At 49.5% G+C, this 23652-nt stretch overlaps 2 protein-coding genes across 2 annotated transcripts in view; both read left to right on the top strand.

Annotated features, from left to right (window-relative positions):
* The window catches only part of NTMT2 (N-terminal Xaa-Pro-Lys N-methyltransferase 2), a 146595-nt gene that overhangs the window by 112779 nt on the left and 10164 nt on the right, over nucleotides 1–23652 (top strand). The window lies entirely within an intron of this gene.
* The window catches only part of PRRX1 (paired related homeobox 1), a 37233-nt gene continuing 16968 nt past the window's right edge, over nucleotides 3388–23652 (top strand). The window contains exon 1 of the mRNA XM_079313638.1: nucleotides 3388–3882. Coding sequence (XP_079169764.1) covers nucleotides 3642–3882 — 241 coding nt within the window. The 5' untranslated portion in view covers nucleotides 3388–3641. The remainder of the gene's footprint in view (nucleotides 3883–23652) is intronic.

Below are 23652 nucleotides of genomic sequence, written 5' to 3'. Positions count from 1 at the left end.
CTGATGTTTTGGCATGCAAAGGGGTGAAGGTCTGTGTTGGAGCACTCCTTCTCCAAAGCTGCCATGGTCCTAGGAGAGGAATAAACATCACTTGTGCCCTCCTGCCCTCTGAATCACCAGTCTGAACTGCTTGCACCCCATCCAGGCCCTCAAGAGAGCAAAGCTGGAGGGCATTCAGCACATCTTCAGACAGCTGAGCACCTGGCACAGAGCAGGAATAGATGGTGTGTGCATTTTGGTCAGGTTTCCTACAGACACAGGCTTGTGCCATGGCTCTGGCTGTCAGCTCCTGCTCGTCATTGCCCCTCTGCATTATTTTTTCCCCTTTAATTTCTAGGATGAAACACATTTGGCAGATCAAAAAAGGGCTCTGAGACTTCACACACTGAATATGAAGTCGGGGAGACCCAAAGGACTTTCCCTCACTGAGCAAAATTCTTCTTCACCTGAGTGCCATGATAGGATCAGCCAGCTGAGGACACACACCTGGGTATCACAGGTACTTCTGCCTGGTTCCTTTTATTCAAACTCGGGTGGAAGCAAAGATACTTAGGGTGCCTGAAAGAAGGGGGCAATCTGTGCTGGTAAAGGCACATGGGCCCCTCAGGTCCTGTTTGTTGTACCTGAAAAGTGTCACAGAGACTGTGGTGCTACAAAGCTGCTGTTCAGACAGATGTGAAGGGAATGTTTCTGAGGGTTTATAACATACTTAGGCAGCCCACATTTTGGAGCTGGGAACCACAGGAGCTGCCAGTGCTGGACTTCATGGGAAACTTCAAGAATCAAAAATACACTCCATTTAGGGACTTTCTCACTGGCACTGCGGGGTGCTTGTGATTTTCTATGGGAAAAAGAAAGCAGAAGCAAAATGTGCTGGTCATCTGCAGAGATGCAGATATTTGGGGTTCCCCTTCATGAAGTGCAACTAGGGAAGGGAAAATACACGAGTTTGTGGTTTCTGCTTCACTTTCTCCCAGTGTTGGATATGATCACAGCCTAGGGGAGGCAGGTTTTGAGGCAAGGCTCCAGCTGGTGAGTCTCACAGGTGTCCTTCAAAATGACAACCACTTTGGGAGCAGGAAGGGTTAAGCTGGGTGTGAGGCTGGGCCTTTCATATGTGAGTGCTTTACCTGGCTGACTTCTGGCTGTTTCAGGACTTCTGGGTTTTTCCTTCTTTTCCCTCAATGGAAGTAGCTCAGAGTCTCTTGCCCTGCTGGGAGTGTGAGCAGAAAGTTGCTGGACAGCTGGGAGAGGCAGGAGTGAGACTGAGCAGCCTCCAGGCAGGTGCACATTGGGGAGGAAAAGTAGGATGGGGAGGAAGGGGAGCTACCAGCTTGACAGCAGAGCAGTGGTGAGGTAGGAAATAAATGTCTAGTCAACTTCTTGATGGCCTGTGGGATGTTAAAAGGGTTTCATGGGCAATCTGGGGCGTGGGAGTCCTTCCCAGCCTCAGGGTTGCCAGAACTGGGGTATCCCATCATCTCTGCTTTGGGTTTGATGCTGAGGGTGAGCCTCATAAATTGAGGTGGCAGCACAGGCACTGCCCCTGTCAGAGCCCAGGAGGTTCCTGCTGCATTCATTTCCACATTTCCTTGGCATAGGGCCTGTCTGCTCCCAACAGATAATTGAGGGATGAACTGCAGCCCTGTAGTGCTCTGTGCAGCCTTGAAGGACACTCTCTGCTCCAGCCTCCCTCCTTTTGGGACAGACAGAGTGGTCAGAGCTCCCCTTGGATTCAGCTTGTCCCTCCCAGTGACAAATCCAGTTGCAGGAGGGGTTCAGGTCACGTTCAGAATGTGAATCAGGCACCCAATATATTTGGAATTTAGCCTGTGGGTGCTGCATGTGAGGTGACTCACTTCAGGATAAAGCCCCTTGGAGCTGGGTGCTTTTCTTCCCAGGGGAAATTGGGGCAGAATTCCCAAACCCAGGGCTGGGAGGGAGCATTGAAGGACATGAGGGGATCTCATCAGGGATGTCAGCAAGAGCATTGCTGAAGGTGGCACAGAGACCTCTTGGTCTGGTTTCTGTGGCTCCTGCTGACACCCCCAAGGCTTAGAGCAGATCCCACTGCCATGGAAAGGGATGTTTATGGCTGGGCCTCTGCAGCACCCACTCAGGAAAGCCAGCTGCAACATCCATTTGAAGCAGATCAGGGACAAAGAGGGTAAACCCCAGCTCACCAAGGCAGGAGGCAGCAGCCAGATCCTTGGGAAAGGCAGAGAAAAGGGAATTTCATGATCAGGGTGTGTACAGGTGACCCATCCTGCCTTGCCTGAACCTGGAGAGCCAGGGTACAAGATGCCAGTGTAACAAAGCCAGCCAGATACAGCCTGGCACACCCATGTGAAGGCACAACTCCTTCCCCATCCAGCATGTGGACATGTACAAGCCCTTCTTCAGATGCAGAAAAGTCATTCTGTGCTGTATACACAGATGCACCCACAGAATTCTGGGTGTATGTACACCTACAAGCTTCTGTGCACATGCACAACTTGCCCCAAAGTTGTTGCTTTTTATGTTTTTTTACTTTTTTGGCCTTTCCACCCAGTACCCCCCAGCCCCCAAACTGGGCACAGCAGAGCTCTGCAGCCCTGCTCTGCTCATTTGGGATTTTGAGACTGCAAAGAGTAAACTGGGACCAGAGGGGGGGGTGCCCTGAAAGCAAACTAATGATGAAAATGTCTCCTCCATGCCTGTGCCTTAATTAAATGCATGGAGAGGCTCGGGGAAGCACATCTGTTTTCAATCTGGAGCCCTTTGATGGCATCAAATGTTCTTTCCCCAGATCAGGGGGGATGGAAATTCTGGGCTGGCTGTGGCAGCTTGGCTGCAGCCACCGGGAACCTTTCCTGGCTCGGGCTGGGCCCCGCTGTCCTGGGGCAGGGTCCGAGGGCCGCTCCCTGTCCCTGTCCCCAGGGCCACCAGGACACACTGCGGGCACCTCTTTGCTTGCTGGCCTGAGGAGCTCCGATTGCGTCCTCGAGTTTTTTTGGCTTTTTTTTTTTTTTTTTTTTTCCCTTCCTTTCTGTTCTTTTCACTTTACTCCCTTTCGGTCCGTTTCTCTCAGTTCTCTGCTGCACTTTTCGCTGCTTTTCCTCTTCCCTGTTCGCACTTTCTCTCCCATTACCCCCGGTCACCTTTCCATCTGCATTTCTCATTTTGGCGATTCCTCCCCTCCAGGTGCAGCACCAACCCGACGAGGGAGGGGGTTCTACCCATCACCCCGCTTTTCCCCCGAGGATCCCCGTCCCTCTGCCACGTCCCCCGCGCTCCTCCCTCCCTGCCTCCCTCCCTCCCTGCCGCGGGTGCCCGGAGCGCTGCGGAGCCGCCCCCGCCGTTTGAAGTGCGGCTCGGAGGGGAGGGGAGGGCAGCGCAGGGGCGGAGGGAGCGGAGCCGGCGGCAGCGGGGGCGGAGGGACGGGGCACAGCCGCCCCACAGCCGCCCTGCGCCTCTCGGCCGGCGGCAGCTCCCGGCGCCCCGAGCCGGCCGCCTCTCCCCTCCGGCATGTTTTAAACGCGCTGCCCTCCGGCTCGCCCCGCGCTCCGCCGTCGGGTCCCGCGCCGCGCTCCTTGCGCATTCCCCCCTGGAAGGGCTGGGGGGCCGCGGGGGGCCAGGGCGCAGAAGCCCCGCTCGCCACCATGGCGTCCGGCTATGCCCACGCCATGGACAGACAGGCCCTGCTGCCCGCCCGCCTCGACGGCCCCGCCGGCCTGGACAATTTACAAGCCAAGAAGAACTTCTCCGTGAGTCACCTGCTGGACCTGGAGGAGGCGGGTGACATGGTGGCCGCCCAGGCGGAGGAGGGAGGCGGCGAGCCCGGCCGGAGCTTGTTGGAGTCCCCCGGGCTGACCAGCGGCAGCGACACCCCGCAGCAGGACAGTAAGTGCGGGGGCATCCTTTCCATCCCTTTCCACCTCTTCCTTCTATCCTTTTCTTTCCATCCCTTCCATCTCTCCGGCTCCAAGGGGGCTCCGCTGGTGCGTCCAGCCCGGCTTCCTCATCACTCCGAGCCGCCCTCCGTGGAAATCCGTGTTTTTCCTGCGGGAAAGGGGCGAGCTGTCCTTTTCTCCGCTCCCGTCGGGTTCCGTGCCGTGGCTCCTGCACGCTGTAAGGAACCGGGAACATCCCGAGGAGCAGAAGCGGGCAGGATCGGGCACCTCCGTTCCTTGCCGGGGTGGGCTGAGAAGGACGCTTGGCTGGACGGGGCGAGGCGCTGAGCCATCCATCCATCCATCCATCCATCCATCCATCCATCCATCCATCCATCCATCCATCCATCCATCCATCCATCCATCCATCCATCCCTCCCTCCCTCCCTCCCTCCCTCCCTCCCTTCTTCCATTTATCCATCCCTCCGCCCGTCGGAGCGGGCAGCAGCGCCCTGTTTTGCGGGACCCCGGGATCAGGATGGGCTCCGCACCATTGTCCGATGTCCTCGCAGTCAGCCCGAGGGCTCCCAAGCGGAGCCGCACATCCCCTGTGCCCCGAGCCGCGGTTCTCCCCGATCCCAGCGCTGCGGGCGGGGCAGGACAGGGATCCCCTTGTCGGAATTCCCGCTCCTGAAAAGCCCAGGCTCGGGAATTGGAGCGGCCGCGGGACGGGCGCCGGCTTGCGCGTCGTTTTCCGAGGGCAGCGCTGTCAGAAAGGCTGAGCGGGGTGTGCAGGGTCACCAACCCCGCTTTTACTTGCTCTCTGTTAAAATAATTCTTTCCCCGGCCGGCAGTTCCGTGGGGATCCCGGCTGCCCGCGGCTGCGGACACGAGCGCGCTTCCGAGGGAGCTCCCCGGCGAAAAACGGGGGAAAAAAAACCAACGAAACGAGAAACGAACGAAAACGCCAATTGAAATTTTCGTTCGCTTTCCGATTTTTTTCTTGGTTTGTTTTTTTTTTTTTTGTGTTTGTTTTTTTCCCCCCTTCCCGGGAGCCGCCTCCGACCCTCTTTTCCCCGTGGATCCGACGTGGTTTTTCGTGGTATTCGGAAGGAAAGCGAGCTGGGGAAGGGGGAAGCCTTCCCAAAAGCAGCCGCTGCTCGCAGAAGCGCCCGTGGGATGCCCGAGCTCGGCGCGGCCGGATGCGTTCCCGGCGGGGAGCATCCTCCAGGAGCGCGGTCGGGAGCGGAGCGCGGCTCCCCTGCCCCCCGAGAGCCGCTGGGACACGGCTTCAAAACATTTCCCTTCCCAGCACCCGAAAAACCGCAAATTCTGGCTCTCGATATGTGTGTTTTAGTGAGGAAAATAATGATGATTGCGGCTGCCCCCAATTCAGCTCCTTTAGCCGCTGGAGAATCTCCAATACGTTAAATGCAGACAACTTTTTTTTTTTTTAAACTTCTGCTCTGTACCCAATTTAGTTGATCATATTTTATTTGGATTTAATCCTCATTTTCTCCGATTTACTCCTGATGTTGCCCCTTGCATACTGCAACTCGGTCAGCGTGGAAAAAGGGAAAATTGCATTTCACCAATACTCATCTCGTTCTTGAGAGCATGAAAAGAACCCCCCCCCCCCAAAAAAAAAAAAAAAGAAGTCTAAGGGTTTATTTTCTAGCCAGCACTGCTGAGCAGGGACAGAACTACAGCCTCAAATAATTTATAAATTCTCTGAATGCTGTAAAAGTTTTAATACCGTTGCGGCGAATTAGAAAGTTTTAGAAGTGTTCTAAAGTAAGCAATGATAAAAAAAAAAAAAGAAGAAAGAAAGAAGAAAGGGGGGGAGGAATAAATTCTCCCAGGTTTATTGGGCAGAACTGCCATCTGGGCTTTGGCTCTCTCGTGGGTGCATTTAGCACATCCCGGGAGGCTCCGTGCCTCAGTTTCCCTACCTGCTGCATGTGTTCTGTGTTGTGCAGTCCATGCAGGAAAAGAACTGTGCTGGAGCTAGGAAATTCAGAAGAAGTGGGAGCTTTTCTCGATGAAAAATGAGAGCTGGTTCAGTAGAAAAGCTAACATAGGGCTTAGTTGCACTCTCTCCGTGTTTTTAAGTGAGAAAAGTTAAAAGCCGTTTGAAGAAATTGTGGATTTCTCAAGGATACTAAAAATGTTCTTCCAGCCTGAAGGAAAATCAGCTCATCTGCCACTGATTTCTGTCCTAAACTGAAGTGAAAAACCAAATTATTGGTGCTGGTTTTGTCAACAAAAATTAAGAGAAGTAGTTTGATGCAGAAATGACAAAAGATTTTATTTGGACGTTTGAGATTTGAAGGAAATATTTCACCACTTTTTCATTTGAGAGAGATTCAGGATAAAATGTTTCTCTTCTTAAGAAGAAAAAAACATTTCTGGGAGTAGCTGTGACTGTAATATTTACAGGGAGAGGTGTCCCTGGGTTAAGGAGCTGAGTTTTCAGCAGTGCTGCCCAGCTGTCAATTCTCCCCCACTTCAGTTCAACTCCCAGCTCTGAACACCTTACCCTAAAAGCTGATAAACATTAAGGCAAACCCTCCTTCCCTCTGCTGCTTTGCTGGGAAGGCTTTGCAATCCCAATTCCAATTTGTCACAAAATAACCTGTAAAAATAAAACCAGCTCTTGCTGTGGTAGCATAATTTTTGCTAATCCCGGGATGAAAATGCAGGTCCCCCAAGCTTCCTAAAAAAAGGCAATGAGCTCTCATTGCTTTTGTGCCCTTTGAGGGTGACAGAAACCTGTCAGTTGCCTGGGGCTCTGGGGTAATTCTCAGTGATTGGTATTTTTTTTTTCAGATGGGCATTTTTGACTTCTGCTTCTTTTTAATTTATTTTTGTTTGGTTGGTTTGAGACTCTGTTGATGGCTCATAAAATGGTGTGGAGAAAGCACGAACAGCAAAAGAAAAATTGTTACGCTGGGATTTCTTTTGTAAGGAGTGAATAAACCGTGTTCATTACATGCTCAAGTTCTGTGTTTTGGGGTTATTGCTGTACTTTAATCTCTCTTCAGTATAAAAGTGCTGGCACTCAAGGGGCAGACAGGTTATATCAGGCTGATTCACAATTAAAGCTGAGCACAGGCTGCCTGAGTCCCCCCATGACTTTTTGTCCCGGTGAGTATTGTGACCTCTCAGTACTGCTGCTCCTTGTCAAGGAAATCTCAGAAATCCTGCTGGGAAAAGGTGAGTTCCTCTGCTCACCTTGCCTGCTCAGGCAGAAATAGGTGTTATTTCAAGAAAGGACTGACAAATTCAGGGAGGATGAGGATGGCTGCTCACTGCAGCAGGGTTTGGAGACAGCGTCCAGCTCGGGGAGCTGCGAGTCACAGACTGGAAGGATGAGCTGGGGCAGAGATCTCTCCCTTGCTGCCTGGGCTTAAACCCTCTGACTGCTGTTCCTGGCTGGCTGAAACAGGATCCTGAGCTGGAGGACTTTGGGTCTGCTCCCACATGGCTACTCATTTTGCCTTAATTGCCTCTTTTTAATCAGAACATTTGAGGTTGCTGCAGGAGTGAAAGAGTGTGTCTTAAGTACTGAATTGTCTGTGCTCCTGTGCCTCCCCATCCTTCACAAAATTAAAAAAAAAAAAAAAAAAGGAGGTGGAAAAGCTCTGCCACTGCTTGGAAATGTGGAAAGCAATTCCTTGGGCTGAGGATGAAGGCAAGAAGAAGCACCTGGGAACAACTGCAGGGTTTTGTCTGCGAACTTTGTCTGCTTTATCTTGGAGTATTAAGTTTGTTAGTAAATCACAGCCCTTATTTCCAGAAGATGCTGAGTCCATAGACAGGGGATGTACAACCAATAAATAGAGGAGGGGAAAATGGATTAAATCTGGGAGTTTTCCTCCTCTCTTGTCCTGCTGATGGACAGAGTTTTGGGGCAGCAGCTGGTGCTGGTGTCTGCAGGTTACACCAAGGTGAGCTGGGGAATCCAGACAGCAGCAAATCCTCCTCCAGAAAGGCTCTCCAGGCCTTTAAAAAAAGAAAACTCTTCAGACTTTTCTTAGGAAAAGCGAGGATCAGGCTATTCTTGTTTTTAAGGTGTTTGTTATAAACGATCTGCGTGAAAATCGCGATCCCTCGCCGGAAAAATCTCCGCGCGCACCGGTTTTACCGCGCGTATCCTCGAGGATTTGAAGAAAGTTTGCTTGGCTAAAGGTTGAGTAACAGATAACTAATACCCAGCAGTTGTTAAAGGTTTTATTAACTCCTTTCCATGTATGTTCCTTGGGCATTTCTATCTAATTTAGGCCTCAGGCTGGCAGATGCGTGGCTATTGCAGCGAGTGTCGCGGTGTCACTTATTTTTCTAGCGTATCTGAATCCTGTAGTTTGAAGTGGGAAAAGGTTTTGTGGTTTTTTGATGTAAATTTCTGTAGCTTCTGGACAAAGACAGAAGATGGAAATGTGGCTCTGCAACATATCTGGAGTCTTAAAAAAACAAAAGGCACAAAGAAATAAATGAAAGTGGTCAAGGTATTGTTATTAACAAAGAAGGAGGAGCCGTGTGAATTTAGAGCTGGCTCTGTCTGTGAGTGCTTTTCCTTTTGACAGGTGAAAAGAAACTTCTATTTGTTTGTGAATTTCACTTTTTTTGATCATAATCACTTTTGCTTCCTGGTTCTCATGGTCTCATAATTTGCTGATGATATTTGTGTTTTCAATCCATCCACTCAGAGCTTCCAAGTTCTTAATTTGAAAAAGATTTTGCCGAAGGTTTTTACTTTCCCTCCTTCCCCCCTTAACGTAATGAAAACATTTCCACGAAAATTAGATTTTGAAATCTCTCATAAAACTGAAAGGTTTGCTCTAAACTGCTCGAACACTTTTAATGAACATCAGCTTTCTGTCATCTGCACCGAGTTTCCACTGCTAGCCAGTCTATTTTCCATCTTTTTGATGATGTATAAAGCAGTGATTGCATGGGAAAATATTATCTCAGGGTTAATTTGTGCAGGCCTTACTCACACGAGTCATTGCATGCTATTTCAATGGACCACTTATGTGTGTGCCAGTTGATGAGTATTAGTGTTTGAAGACTTGACCAGCAGCCTTGAATCATTCAAAAAACTTTTTTTTTTTCTTTTTCGGCCAGTGGAGTATTTTTGTGCAGGTTTTGCTGTCCGCAGTCAGGAGCTCGATCCTTCTCCCTCTTTTCTTCATAAGTGCAGAATGCATCAGAGTCTGATGTGAGGAAGCCTGAAAGGGAAAGAGCAAGAGCATGGACAGAGCATAAGCAGGAGGAGCTGGGAGAGTTGAGTCTTTGACAAGGCAGACACAGAATTACAGGACTGTAATTCCTTCAGGGGTGTATTTTTATTTTTTCCCCCCGGTAACCGAGTTGACTCCCATGGTTTTTGACATCAACAGAATGACTTGATGGGATTATAGGTGTTTATTCCTGGTTGTGAGTTGTTTATGATATATTTAATCGTTTTTGAAACCCATATTAAGTAGCCCTGAGGGAGCTGCGTTCCTGCTGGGCCTCTGTTGCATAATGAAGTACATCACGAATATTTACCAAGTGTCACAGTATTCCAGACTTGGGCCTCTGTTTCTGGGGAGGATGAATCATTGCCCTGCTGGTTCCCCACCCTGCTTGCCTTTCCTAAAGGAGGTTTGGCTTTTGGGGTGGATTATGGGGATTTGAAGTGAAAATCATCACAGGCTGGCTGGAGGAGCTGTTGTCCATGGCTCTGATGTTTGAAGTGCCCTCTTGGTTTTATATGCAGGAAGGCTTCAGCTTCTGCTTGGGTGGTGGAGCAGGTTTTTAGTCTGGTTCCCCCAAGAAAAACCTGTCGTTTGGTTGCTGCGTGTGGGAAATCTTCAGAAATATCTTCAGAAATATCTTCAGAAATATCTTCTGGTGGGAGAGCAGGCAGCTCAAAGGAGGGGTGAAATCCCAGAGGGTTTTATGGCATTCTGGAGGGTGTGGAGGATGGCAGCAGTGCCTTCTCCTGAGGGGGACATGCAGCAAGAATCCAACCTCTTCCTGCCCACTGGAAATCTCTGCAGAGGCTCAGAGGTACAGCCTGTGTCAATGGAAACTCACAGGTGTACCTGCAGGTGCCACCAGCCCTGCAGTGTTTGGATCTGTCCTTGGGACAGTTTCCCCATTGTCCAGGGCCAGCACAGCTCCCAATGCTCCTCAGTGGCTTTTTGGCTGTGATTGGTTTGATGGAATTCCACAGTGGTTTTGGTTGGAAGGACCTTAAAAGATCACCCAGTTCTAACCCCAACACCTTCCACTATTCCAGGCTGCTCCAAGCCCCATCCAGCCTGGCCTTGGACACTTCCAGGATCCAGGGGCAGCCACAGCTTCTCTGGGCACCCTGTGCCAGGGCCTCACCACCTTCACAGGGAAGGATTCCATCCATTTTATTCCTTTTTATTCCATTTTATTCCTTTCCTGCACAATTCCTGCTGGGCCCAGCTGATCTCTGGAAGATGCTGTGTGCTGGCACTTTGGAGGCATCACTCAAGAGGTGTTTCTTTCAAGTGAGGATGTCTGGAGGGTTCTGCTTGAGAAGGGAAGGGAGCAGTGGAAAGCCTGGCATCAGCAGGGATGAGTCTGGGAAGGCCAAGAGAGGCCTGATGAGCAAGCCAGGGAGCATCTATTTCAGCTTACATAGCTTTCTGGTCTCCTCTCTCACCTCCAGAGGCCAAGAAGAGGTTACAGCACTGTTTAAAGCACTGTCCCAGACAGTCTGGATTTCATACGTGCCCGTATGAAGTGAACATTTGCCTTGGGGTGGCAGCCCAGGACATCCTGGTGCCTCGTGTTCCTGGAAGGGAAGGTTAGATGAGAGGCAAAGGGAGCCAGCTAAGCTCTTAACAAATCACTACATCCTATTGCAGCATCCAGTTCGTATTCCACCCAAATTTTCCCCCATTCTGGCTAGAGAAATTTTCCTACAGGAGAAACTCCAGCCAGTTAGCAAGACTGCTGGGCAGGGCAAACGTCCAAAGAGACGCTCAAGGTCTGGCTGGGACCCTCTCCACGTCTTGATGAGCTGCTCTGGCAGCAAAGCTGCTTTGCACCAAGAGCTGGAACTCATCAGGAACCTGGAGACACTGCTTCCTGCTCTGAGCCCACCAGCAGATGAACTTCTCCTGTGGCCTCCTTGACCAAAGCAAAATCAAAGGTCCTGCCAGCGTGGGGCAAGAGGAATTGCCAGCAGCAGCTGCTGAGTGGGTAAACTTGGAAAAGGAGAATGGGAGCAGCAGGGCACTGGGATCAAAGCAAGGATAGAGCAAGGGTGGGTGGCAGCATCCCAGCAGCTTCCATCCCTCTCAGAGTAGGTGCTGGAGCAGGAGCACTCTGTTTGCTCTGGGTTTGCTGTTCGTGGCTGCTGAGTGAGTGGTGGGAGAGCTGGGCTGAGCTGCAGCCAGTCAAGGCCCTCCAGACCTGCTCAGTGCCTCTGGAAATCATCTTCTGTTTTTGGAAGTGTTGCTAATATGATCCACATTTGTTTAAAAAAAAAAAGGGATGCTTGCAGCTTTCAAAGAGCTGTCACTTCTCCCCGTGTCAGCTCAGCCGCGCCGGGGCTCTGTGGGGATGGATTGGACTTAAAAGGGAAAAGAGCCTGAGTGTAACAGTGAAAACAGAGTGTTAATGCTCTGGGCCTGCTGCTGCACAGGGCTGGCCTTGCTGGTGGCTCTGCAGGCAGCTCCTGTCCCCACCAGGCCTGGGCTGGTTTCCCAAACAGCGTTACAGCACTCCCCACCTTGCAGCGCCGGCTGAGCTCCGTGCTGCTCGTCCTGCCTGCAGCCTCCCCTTTCCCTGGGTGGAGGGCACAGAGCAGAGCTTTGTGCATCCAGCAGAGCTGGGGGGATGGTTCCTGTGCTGGCAGTGCTGGAGAAAGCTGGAGATCAGGCTGTGTCCCTGGGAAGGCTGGCAGTGGGCACAGGCTGGTAGCGCTGCCTGTCCAGTGCTGAGTGCCTGAGCTTCTCTGAGCAAATGTGTTGGTGATCTCACACTGAGAGAAAGGAAACAAACCACTTGGGAGTACTGTGGGTAAGTTTTTAGAGTCAGGTGTGTGCTAGTGCTGGGAGCAGAAAAAGCTTGCACCCAAAATCTCAGTTGGAGCAGAAGGGCTTTTCTTCCAAACATCAGAGCAGATGACCCAGCCTGTCTTTAGTTGCTGAAATACACTTTTGTGTGTTTGGCCACAGGATCCTGAGATCTGTTTTTCTCCATAGTCACTGCCATAACTTGACCAGGATCACCTTGCCATGCCTTAGTTTTCCTACCAATATAACCCTGGGCTCAAATTTGGGGCTTTGGAATTTTCTGGCTATATGTGTTATATAAGAACTTGGCATAAACAGCAATTCTCCTCCTTCTGCTCCATCCCCAGCAAACTGCTATTTCATCTGCTTGTCTTTGAGGAGTTACCATTGAGAATATCCCCTTCCATGATCTGCAGCAACCTCAGCAAGGTTTGTTCCTGCAGGGAACCCACCTGAGTGCACCCCATGCTGTATGAACCCACCCATGGGCTAGAACAGTTTTGAGGGACAGATTTTTGCACGTGGATGTGAATCTGCTAAACATCTTGAGGTGCCTGAGCTCTCCACAAGCCCAAAGGATGCAAGGAGCAGCATGTGCTGATCAGCTGGAAGGTCCCTGGAGTGTTTGGTGGCAGGCAGTGAAATTCCCAGTTGGGATGGTCACACTCTTTTTCTTGGCTGTAGCCTGCTCTTGAATGTTTGGCCAAAAAAGATCGTTACTTACAGTTTGTTTCATTTGGAAAACTTCTGATACGTGTCATGGAAACTAGGAGGACTGCTCAGGAATAAGTGCTTGCAGCACTATGCTTGTTTGTGATTTGTTTTTCATTGTTTCTCCTCATTTTTTATTTTTTTTAAATCAACTAATCAGTAAAAAGAAACAATCACCTGTGATTTAGGAGAGGGATCTCTCACTGTAAATAATAAATTAGTGTCAGGAGACCAGGCAGACAGAATGGTTGATGAATATCCTGCAGGCTGAAAGTTGTTTATCAAGCCTGTTTGAAGACTTATGACTAACAAGCTCATTTACAGAGCTTGGAGTCTGTTCATGAACCGTTCTCCAGCTGGGAGGATGTGGGAATCATCAGAAAATGTATTCACAAGTTACTCGATCATTTAAAAAAACGATCAAACAAACAAAGACTGGTTTCTGGAAGGGAACTGTAAATTCCTCTTTCCCCCCCGCACTGGGTTTTCTGAGGCATTCCCGTTAGGAAAAGGGCCTGGAGAAGAATGCAGAACCCCACGTTGCTCACTAATGACCTATTTTGGTGCTAGCCCTCCTGCTCAGTGCCCTGCCACCAGCCAAGCCCTGCAGCTGCGGCAGAGCCGCTGCCCCACGGGAGCCATGCCACGGATCCGGCTCGTCTCCACCAGAGATTCCCAGTGGAGGAGTTTGGCTGGCTGGGGGAAGAGGCTGCCCGTGCTCCTCTGGTGAGATCACAGAGATTTCCCCACATCACAGTGCAGAGTTTCTGTGTGGTGCCCTGGCGAGGAGGGCAGCACGGGATCTGCTGGTGTTGAGGGCTGGGGGGGGGGTGAGCTGGGAGCAAAGAGGCTCTGTTGGAGTGCTGTGCATCCATGGTTTTTGGAAATCTGCTTGTCTGGCCTTGGACCAGCTCTCCTGCTCAATGCAAAACACCACATCTTTATGAGAGGCAGATGTTTTTCACCCCCAGCATGTCCTACAGCTTTGCCTTGTTTGTGGGGCATCCTCTCGCTGTGCTGTTGTTCATGGGCTCTGTTTGGGCAAGCTGTGTATCAAGGGAGGTGCAAATTGAGTCAAAAAGAGTCCAGGGAAGAGGTAAAGAGAACTCCAGCTCCAGTTTAGAAGGAAAGAAGAGGTACTCAGGTGTCCTGATTTGAAGGACAGGTGTCTGCCAATAAAGACAGGAGTTTCTCTTTGAAATGGACAATGTAAACCCCTTCCTCCAAATTATTATAATTTTGAAATTAAGGGGCTCTCAGGCAAAGATATGGGAATTAGGAATAGCAGTTCTTTACTAGGAAAATTACAATAGAAATGCAGTATTACAAAGAACAATTCCCAAACACTGCCAGAGTCAGAATCCGAGCTGACACCCGTCAGTCAGTCAGGGTGGTGGCAGCAGTCCCATTCAATGGTGGCTGCATCCTCCTGCAGTGGCAGATGTGGTTCAGCTGGAGCAGTGCTCCTGGAGAAGGTTCAGTTTCCTCTGAAGGTGCAGGGATGATGTGGAAAGGTCTGGCTTTCCTCTGGAATCCAGTGTGAAGAAGGTCCCTTGGTGTCCAAAATGTCAGTTTTTCTCTGGGTAGGAAAGGCTTGGCTGCTCCCCCTGACTGGAGCATCTCCCAGTGGGATGATGGAATTTTATCAGTCATGCAGTGGGACTGAATGGGCCAGCAGCAGATGATATCTGCCTGGAGGGAGGATGGGCTGTGGAAAGATAAAGATGATTGCCCCAGCTGGTTTAAAGCTGGCCCATTAGCAGATAATATGTGCCAGGAGATCAGGGTCACTGCCCCACCCAGCTCAACAGATGGGGACAGAACACACATTGCTGGGCACGTCAACCCAACACATCAGGCTCAATTATAAACTGATTTCCAAGCCCACCTACTGCCCTTGCAGATGTAAGAGAGGTGGTAGGGAAATCAGTCTAGAGAGGATAAGGCAACCTTGGAGCAGATTTCCTTGTGAGGAATCCTCGTTGAGATTTCAATCACAGATCTGATGGGGACAAACGTGTCAAGGAATGAACAGCATAGAGCTCATCCTGCCTTAGGAAGGGAATCCTCTCAAGTGTCAGTGGCTGTGTGACTTTAGTGGGAACTTGTTTAATCCTGGCTTTTATCTGGCTGGAAATTCAGGCTGCCTCTGAATTTTCCCCCCATTGCAGCAAGTTGCTGTGCTGTGTTCAGCCTGTGGGGCAGGAGGCACCCACTGAGTGTGTGGGTGGGGAAAGGTCACAGTTACTGGATGGAATGATGGAAAAGAAAAACCAGGATGTGATTAGCAGGAAAACCACCCCAGAAAGCTGCCCTTCCTCAATGTGGGCAGGTCTATCTTTGCTTTTATGTATTTTTGCACGTTCCTCTGAGCAGAGAGAGCCAATGGCTGGAGGAGGTTACAGCCAGCAAGTGGAGGGGCTGCCTTGTTCTGAGAGGATTGCAGAACTCTGTGTGGAGCTGGGGGCTGAATCCTGGTTTTCTTGCTTTTTGATGCCTGCCCCTTGTGCTACATCCATGGTGAGCACTTTAGACTGTGTGATGTATCACTGTCCCTTTGCCACACAGTGGCAAGGGCTCTTCCAGACACTTGGGATGATGGATTGGAATCCACATTTCTGCCACTTTTAGGTAGAAGTCTTTCTCCCCCTGCCTTTAACCCATCAGAAATGTGGAATGAGAGCCAGTGGCTGGGAGCAAAAGCCAGACATGCATTCAGAGGAGGTAGGAAATGCATTTTTTAGCTGTGAGATGCTGTGCAATCACTAGAAATAACTCCAAAGGAGAGCGTTGGCTGCTGCATCCATGAATGTCTGGAAGGCCTTTTGGAAGAGCAGCTTTTGTCAGCCATGAATTATTGGTCTCACTGGTGGGGTAAGTGGGTGAAATGCTGTGGCTGAGGCTCACACAGAAACTGAAGAGCTCAGCTCTGGCCAGGGGACAGAGGATGTGCTGCACAATCCCAAGTCAGGGATGTTCCTGCTAGGAAATCAGAGCACAGGGCCAGATGGAGAACACAGATCCACTTGGTACGAGTCTGTTTACAGGTTTGTACCAAAACACAGTGACAAACACAACAGGAAAGCAATGTCCTCACCTCTGACCATAACTCAGGCCCTTTTATGAACCAGCTGCTGTTTATGGGACAATGCCCTCTCCAAAATCCCACTGTTAGAAATAGAGGCAGGAAAGCCTCTGCAGAGCTGTGAAGGGCAAACATCAACCATGGGAACAGCCCAACTTTCTCTTGTATTTCAGGAGTTTAATGCAGCTCTGAAGGCAGCAGACTGTTGGTTGTGATTTCTGTGTGTAATTTCTGCTATTTCTGGCCAGCTTGAGGCTCTGAGTGAGCAGTGTCTCCTGTAACTGCAACCCTGCCAGCTTTGGGTAAAATGAGGAAAACAGGGAGAGCTGCAAATCTAATCAGGATGGGAAGAGGGATAAACATGCTCAGCATCCTCGTGGGACAGAGCATCTCTGGAGTGGTGGGGTGAGCTGCCTGGGGGGATCAGAGGTGGCACCAAGGGAAGGATTTGCAGGGTTGGGATGATCAGAGCACTCAGGCATCCCCTGCAGCAGTGCTCTGCTGATGCCAGCAGGGAGAGAGCTGCTAAAGCAGGAATGCCCAAGGAGCTGGAGAAGGGCAGCTCTTCCAGCAAGGTTCATAAAACAAAGCTCTTGTGGATGGTTCTCTGTTCCACCACTGAGCATATCCAAATATCAAAAAAAAAAAAAACCAAAAAACCAACAAAATCCCCCCAAAAAGTCCTAAAATCAGACACCCAGAATCTGCATTGAAATACTCCAAATCTGTCAAAATCCCAAGGATTTCTGTGAAAAACATCAGAAAAAAAATCAGCCTAAAAAACCAGAAAAATCCCTAAAAATTGCATTAAGAAATGCAAAAATGCCCTGAAAATCACGCTAAAATTGGCTAATAAATTCCTAAAATGTGCACTAAAACCCCCCAAAATGGCCTCAAAATCCAATGAGATTCCAGGGATTTCTGAGGGGAAAGAAAAAAACAAACAAAAAAGGGAAAATGGTGGGAAAAACATTCAGGGGAAATCTGACTTAAAATGGCCAAAAAACTCCCCAAATTGTACTAAAAATAGCCATAAAAGTCTTGAAACCTGTACTAAAACGCCCCAAATCGACCAAAATTCTAAGGATTTCTGGGAAGAATATTGGGAAATTTGGCATGGCAATGGGAGCCTTTCTCCACCTTGCTGGGTCGATTTTCCAGCAGCAGTGCTCAGTGTTTGTGGACATGTGGTCATGGATGTGCTGCTGGCCAGGGAGTGTGGAGCCATGGAGGTTTCCAAATGTGCTCTGTTCCTAGAAGGGACATTGAGTAGAAAATGTGCCGAGAAATGGTTTGGCAAGAGGTTTGGTTTGGAGGAGTGATGTTTTCCTTTGGGATGATTAATAGTGAGGATGTGGGGAAAAGATCAAAATAATCAAGCTGCTGTGGAAACCTTGCTGAGCTGTGTTCAAAACTCAGTCTGAAAAGTGGGAAAAGTCAGGTGGTCTCTGAATTTGTCCCAGATACTCCAGGCAGGATTCAAGATTCTGAATCAATCCTGGTGCCTCCCTATGAACACAAAAGCTGCCCCAGGCAGAGCTGTTCTGTATCTCTGGGGTGTTTGGGGTCACATGTAGTGCCCATGTACATCTTGTGATGTGTCACAGCTGAGGCAGGAACTGGGAGAATCCTCTCTGTGCTGCAGAGCCATCCCTGGAGACCACCATCATCTCTGCCCAGCTCCTTCTGAAAGGATTTCAGAATTTCACCTGGGTGAGCAGGAGGTCCCACAAGGCAGGAATGGGAACAGGATCATCCTTAACTCTGTGATGTGGATGGATTTTGCTGCAGGATGTGCACTGGGTGTTAATTCTGTTTTGGGACACTTTCCTTGTAAAGAGAAAAATTCTTGCACACCTGGTGTGCAAGAGAGTGGTGGGGAAAATGCCCCTCCTGACCTGACCCAATCCTGTTGCTGGTTTTTAGAGTGTTGAGATGATGCTCAACCCACTGGGGTCACGGATGTTGCCATTAGCTGGCAGCAGAAGCTGCTGGGGAGGCAGCACTGGTCTTTCCTCTAACAGTGCTGACAGTGACAAGAGCCAAAGAGAAGGAGATCTTCCTACCTGAAAATACAGCCTGGCACTTCTCAAGTGGATTGCTTCACATCAAGAAACACAGATCCTGTTCAAGTGCAACAGGCAGAGAACTTCTGTCAGTTCTGGCTGAATAGGGGAAGCCTTCTCCAAATTAAAGCAATTATGGAGAAAGCAGATGCTTTGGGTAAATACTTTGTTTCTGTGTTTCATATAAAAACAGCATCTAAGTTGCAGGAGGAAAAAAAAAAAAAGATATTTTATAAGCCTCAAAAAGGCAGGGTATCTCTTAGTTTGAAATCTCTTTTGTGTGGTAGAGCCTTTCAAAGCCCCAAAGAGGTGAGCTCTGAATAGGATTTTAAAAGAGAGCTGAAAGCCCTCGGTTGGTGCCAGTGCCCCGTGCCGTGTGCTGAGGGAAGGAAGAGAAGGGATGCTGCTGCTGGTGATTTGGGGAGATGCAGAGGGGCTTTCCTGTTATTCTGGTGCCATCTACTGGTCCAAGCCCACAGGAAGGTTTGTGGCAGGAGGAATGGATCACAGATGTTTGGGGTAGGGTGGCCAGCAGCCCCCAGGAGCAGGGGCTGAGTTCCCTCCCTACAGGTACAATTGATGCTGCACTCCCCATCGTCTCCATCTCTGCTTTCTCCACGATTTATAGCTAAAAACCACCAAAACTGGTCTGCTCAGTCAGCTCTTGCAGCTCTGGTTTTACCAGGAAGGTGTGGGGAGTTATGTGAAGGTGGCAGTGGGTGGCAATGCTGCTCCTGCCACTGTGCTCCTCCAGAGAAGCCCATGGAGAAACCTGGGCTGAGCTCTGCTGGGATTTTCCTTTGTTTTGTTAGAGCAGCAGTGTGAGACTGGGTTCTTCTGTCTTCTAAAAGCTTGCTCTTTGCTGCTGGCATTAACAGCCCTCTTTCCTTTTACCAAGGCATCAGATTTTCAAAAATCTAACAGCAGCTGAATCATCTTCACCATTTCTGTTCAAATGGTCAAAAAGTGGTTGAAATCGACCAATTCCTCAAAAACTGCCAGGAGATCAGAGGCAAAGAGCTTGTTTCTTCTGGTAAGCCAGTTGAAACCAGATGGGCAAGCTGGGCTGCCCTTCTGGCAGCACCTTGAGGGATTTGGGATTTGGGGATGCAGTCTCTTCTCTGAACGCCCAGCTCCGGTGGGAGGCTGCTGTGAGCTCTGCCCCATGGCTTCTTCTCCTCTTTGCTGCTTGCCACACATTTTGGGCTGCCTTTGCTGTCCTGGTGGCCAGGCCAGCCCCGTGTGGCACATCCCTGAGGAGAGGATCCCCTCTCTGTTGTGGCTGCTTCAAAGGACCGAGGCTCGTCCTCAACTCTCTTCACTCAAGCTGGGCTTTGAGCAAGGCTCAGCCAGCACAGGGAGCAAGGAGGATGGGAAGCCAGGAGAGAGGAGCAGATCTTTGATGGGGTTTTCCAACAGCTTTTCCCTCTTATTTTTTTATTTTGCAGTTTAAAGGCAAGATCCACAGCAGGAGACTTAATGGCTCGGGAGCAGCATCTCAACAGGAGGCATTTCCCTTCCTGTAACCCCTTTGGTCACTATCAGCAACTTTTAAAGAGTTTGGGTTTCAAGCTTTTGACATTTATTTCCTTATTTCCTCTATTTCCTTATTCCCTGTAATGATTTGAGGAAGTCAAAGCACTTTCTGTGTGAAAACTGGAAGGTAGGTGAAAGTGAGAAAGGCTGGTCCTCAGTAACCAGGGCTGCCCAGTGGGACACCCCAAAGCTGTATATAGGGATTTGGTGTTGTTTTGGGCAGCCAGGCCTGTTTCAGCCAGTGTTGGTGGAGCTATAGGGCAAATCTGTAATTGGGTTGGCCATGGGCACCCTTCTCTCTGGGACTGCAGCAGCAGGACTCCCAAGGCAGGCAGTGAGGATGGGACACCTGATTTTGGCCATAGGCTGACAGGTAACCAGCAGAGAGTATAACCCATGCCCAGGACTGAGAGTTTGGGTAGTTAATCCCCAAAGGTTCGTATTATTTACCTCTATGCCCAGGTGGTAGATTCCATAAATCTGCCAGAGCAACTGAGAAACAGCAGAGTAAGTTTTTGGGAGCAATCTGTAGGTTGTACCACAGCCTGGGCTCAGCAAGCAAGAGGACTTGAAGTCAGCTGTGCATAAATGATAATCTTTGGGAGTACTTTAGCTCCCCTGGGCAGAGTCCTGTTAGCCAGCACGAAATGCAATATTTGTTTTAGTAACTCATCCATCCTTCATCAAGGATGAGTTTTCCAGCTTAAAAGGAGATTTTCATCCCCAGCTCCTGTAATTCTTCTAATGCTGGGACCCGATTTGGTTGAAATATGACTTTGTGTGGAGACTTGGGGTTTTCTTCCTGTTGGTTTTGATTCAGGGAAGTGTCTCTGTTCATCAGGGGGCACTTAAACTCTCTGCTGGGAGCAGGAGCAGTGTCTGAGCTGGGAGTGGTTGGTGCTTTGGGCAGGAATGAGCCCATGGCAGCAGATGACAGCGGGTTGATGCACTCCTTCCCGTCAGAGGTTAGGAAATAAAACAGGATTCCGGGACACTCATTTGATGATGTTGGCTTGGTCTCCCTGCCAGTCACTGTGTAAGGAGAGTCACTTTAAAAGGGGTTTTTTTTTCCCCCTAGAGGACTCCAAGGTCTGCCTTCCAGACTCTGCCCAATAGAAATTGCCATCTGACTTGTGGACTGGGAAATGGCTCAGATTTTCCTGTGCATTGCCTCAAGGTCAAGGCATTTCAGCCTTTAGTTCTGTACCTGTCTGTGAGTGGCTAGAACTGCAAAGGGCTCTGCAGGTGGGTTTAGCTGACACACTTTTCAAACAAACCAACTCACTAAGGACAGGCCATTACAACCAGGATGCCAGCTTGTGCCTGGTTCTCCAAACAGAGTGCCCAGAGCCTTTTTGGGAAGATTGTCACTTCCTGCCTGAATGTGCCACGCCAGCACAACACCAAAGCCTCGTCTCAGCATTGCTGTGACTCCTTGAAGGACAATTTTCATTTTAGGCTTCAGATTCTGGGATGAAAAAAAGCACAACTCTGTCAGTGTGTGTATGGCAAAAGGATGAGGCTCAGCCAGCTTTTAAGGTAAAAAGGAGCAGAAAATGCAGCAAGAGGAGGCACAGCCAGTCTGGAGCCCGTGTGGATGCTGATCTCCAGCAGGGGCAGCAGCACAGCTCTCACAGTGAGGATCCAGCTTAGGATATGTGAATATTTAGGTTGGTCCTGCTTTGGCTGCTCCTGCTGTGCATGGACAGCTCTGAGTGGCACAGCCATGGCACAGCTCTCCTCTCTCCCCAGCCTAGTAAAGACTCACTTAATTTCAGTTCCTGGCCTTGCAGGAGCAGGGTTTAGCTGGTGTAGTCTGGGTTTTACAGGTACTGCAGCTGCCTGCAAAAGGGGCTCGTTTTCCCCTTTCTTCTCTGTTGGTGCTGAACAGGTCCTGTGGATGGTTAAATCTCCTTCCAGGATAAGGTAAACAGAGGGTATCTGCCCAATAAACCCCTGTCTCTGTAGGTCTGGGGGAGGAAGCAGAAAAGCTCTTGCCAAGCAGAGGAATGGGAATGTTTTACAGCTCACGGAGGCTGTGGCAGCGAAGAATAGCTCAGGCTGACCTCTCTGGAGCCCCCTTTGAGACCTGGGGTGGAGATTGTTTGTGGGCTGTGAAAATCCCTGTCACTTTTCCCAGGTTTCCAGGTTTTTCCTGGTGCTGTTCAGGCAGCCAGTGGTGGCCATTCCCTTCCCCTGGACCTGGTGTTCATCCTGAGCAAACACCGCCAAGGATTCCCAGCTCTGAGCTTTTCCAGAGCCAGAGAGGAAAAAAAGGTTTGAGGGCCTGAGGAGTTGGGTGGCAGAGCTCTTTCCTCCTGCTGGGAAGGAGGGAATAATGCAGGGAGCATGATTGTGGCTGAGCTGTGCAGGATCCGGAGGTGATGGAGCTCCTACGCTGTTGAGCTCAGTTTATCCCATCTGACCATCCAGCCTCTAGGAACAGGATGCTTCCCTTATATTCCTCCTTAACCTAATGAGCTGTGGGGCTAATGAGCTCAGGGTATCTTTGCAGCTTGCTTAGAGCTGATCCTGCTGAGAAAAGGGGCAGGAAGTGCAGAATTCCCAGTGCCCCCACTGACCCAGCAGCTCGTGCCGAGCATTGTAGCCGAGCGTGTTTGCAGCGTTTTATGGGGCATCATCTGTTGTCATCAAAGCCCGTGGCAAATTCCCTTCTCTCTGCAGCTGACAGTAAATGGGCCTTTTGAAGGTTGTAATTTCTCGTTTAAGCAGTGCCAGTTGTGAATGCTTTGTGTTGAGGAATAACCCCTGAGTGCCAAATAAAACACAGTGGAAGTCTGTGGCGTGTTTTTCAGTATTGTTAGTTACAGCCCTCCTGACAGAGCACATTCTATGCTGAAGATAAATGCTTGGGAGTCTCTTGCCAATTCATGTCCAAAAGGGCTTTTCTTGGATGTCCTCCTCTCTGTGGAAAATGCTTTTCTGTTTTTCCAGCAAACATTTAATGAGCTGTGCTTAAAAGAAAAAGAGGGCCTATTTCAGGAGCAGCCCGTGGTGCTTTAGTTCTCTCCCAGCTGGTTTGGGGTTCTTGGGGTGCTCTGATCTTTGTTACACCACACTGCCTGGCAGTGGTCTCTCTCTGTAGCAGTTTGCATGTTCCAGGACCCTAGTGGGGGATGTTTCAGTCCACCCAGCACTGTTCTGGAGTGTCCCTTGTGCCTGGCATGGAAGGACATTTTGCAGCCACCTCTGACAGGGAACCACCTGCACACTTTCTTGTGTGACCAGAGAGGTTGAGATTTCCTAAGCTGATGTTTCTGTGAGCAGCCAGGAGCAGCTGAGCTTTCTTCCCCAGGGATGATGAGGTGGTTTCAGAAGTGCCCTTGAGGGATGCTGCTGGTGAAGCAGAGGGAAAGCCCATCCCATGGGTGCTTCTGTCTAAATCTGTCCCAGTGCCAGGGTCAGCAGGTCAGTGAGGCTGAGGGACTGCAGCAGTGGGGTGATCTGAGGCTCTGGCACTGGGAGATGGGGCTGCAGGGCTCACAAACACTGAAATGACACAGCTGCTCTATGTACCTTTATACCACACACTGGAAGTGATTTTATTGCTTGCTGTTGTTGTGTTTTCTGTGCTGTGAAGGTCAACATTGTGAGTGTAATGCCAGTGCATCCCACTTGTGATTTATTTGGGGGTGACTTGGTTTTTTTTTCTGCACCCCTCTAAGCTCTGCTGGATGTGTTAGGAGCAAAGAGACAGTCAACAGTCCACCTCTACTCCAGAGCCATATGGAATTTTCATGTGCTGCACTAGCCCTGGCACATGTTCCTCTAGCTTGCTTTGAGGACCTCTGAGGATGGAGAAATCTCTGTAACTCACACTAATCACCCCTGCACTCCTCAATCTGCTGGAAGGTAATTTTGCTTTGGTGTGGATGGGTTTAAATCTGCTCTTCCATATGGTGTTGAATGTGGCCCTGAGGCTATGCTCTCTCTAAATATTCCCAAACATTGTTTTTCCAGTAAAAACATCACCTAACTTCCAAAAGTTTTGCTGAGTAGTATTTTTATTATTCGGAGAACATTTTTTTCCTACATTTCCATTGCAATTCATATTCACATATCAGTGTTTCTTGGCTTAAAAATACTTTGTACTCGATTTACTTTATTTTTACTGTAATTGCTAGCAAAAAAAAAATTAATTAAATAATAAGTTATTTTGCCAGAGGGTTGATAAAGAAAATCATAAGACGTTTTCCTGCGTTTGTGGAGAAATCTGTTTAAAAACTTCTCATTGAACATAATGGCATTTCTGGACATGAGTAACACTAGGAAGTTTGAAAAAATGCCCATGCTAACAGGCTGGGGGACAGGAATTT

Source organism: Erithacus rubecula (assembly GCF_903797595.1).
Source record: "Erithacus rubecula genome assembly, chromosome: 10".
Taxonomy (NCBI): domain Eukaryota; kingdom Metazoa; phylum Chordata; class Aves; order Passeriformes; family Muscicapidae; genus Erithacus; species Erithacus rubecula.
This window is presented reverse-complemented; position numbering and strand designations above follow the sequence as displayed.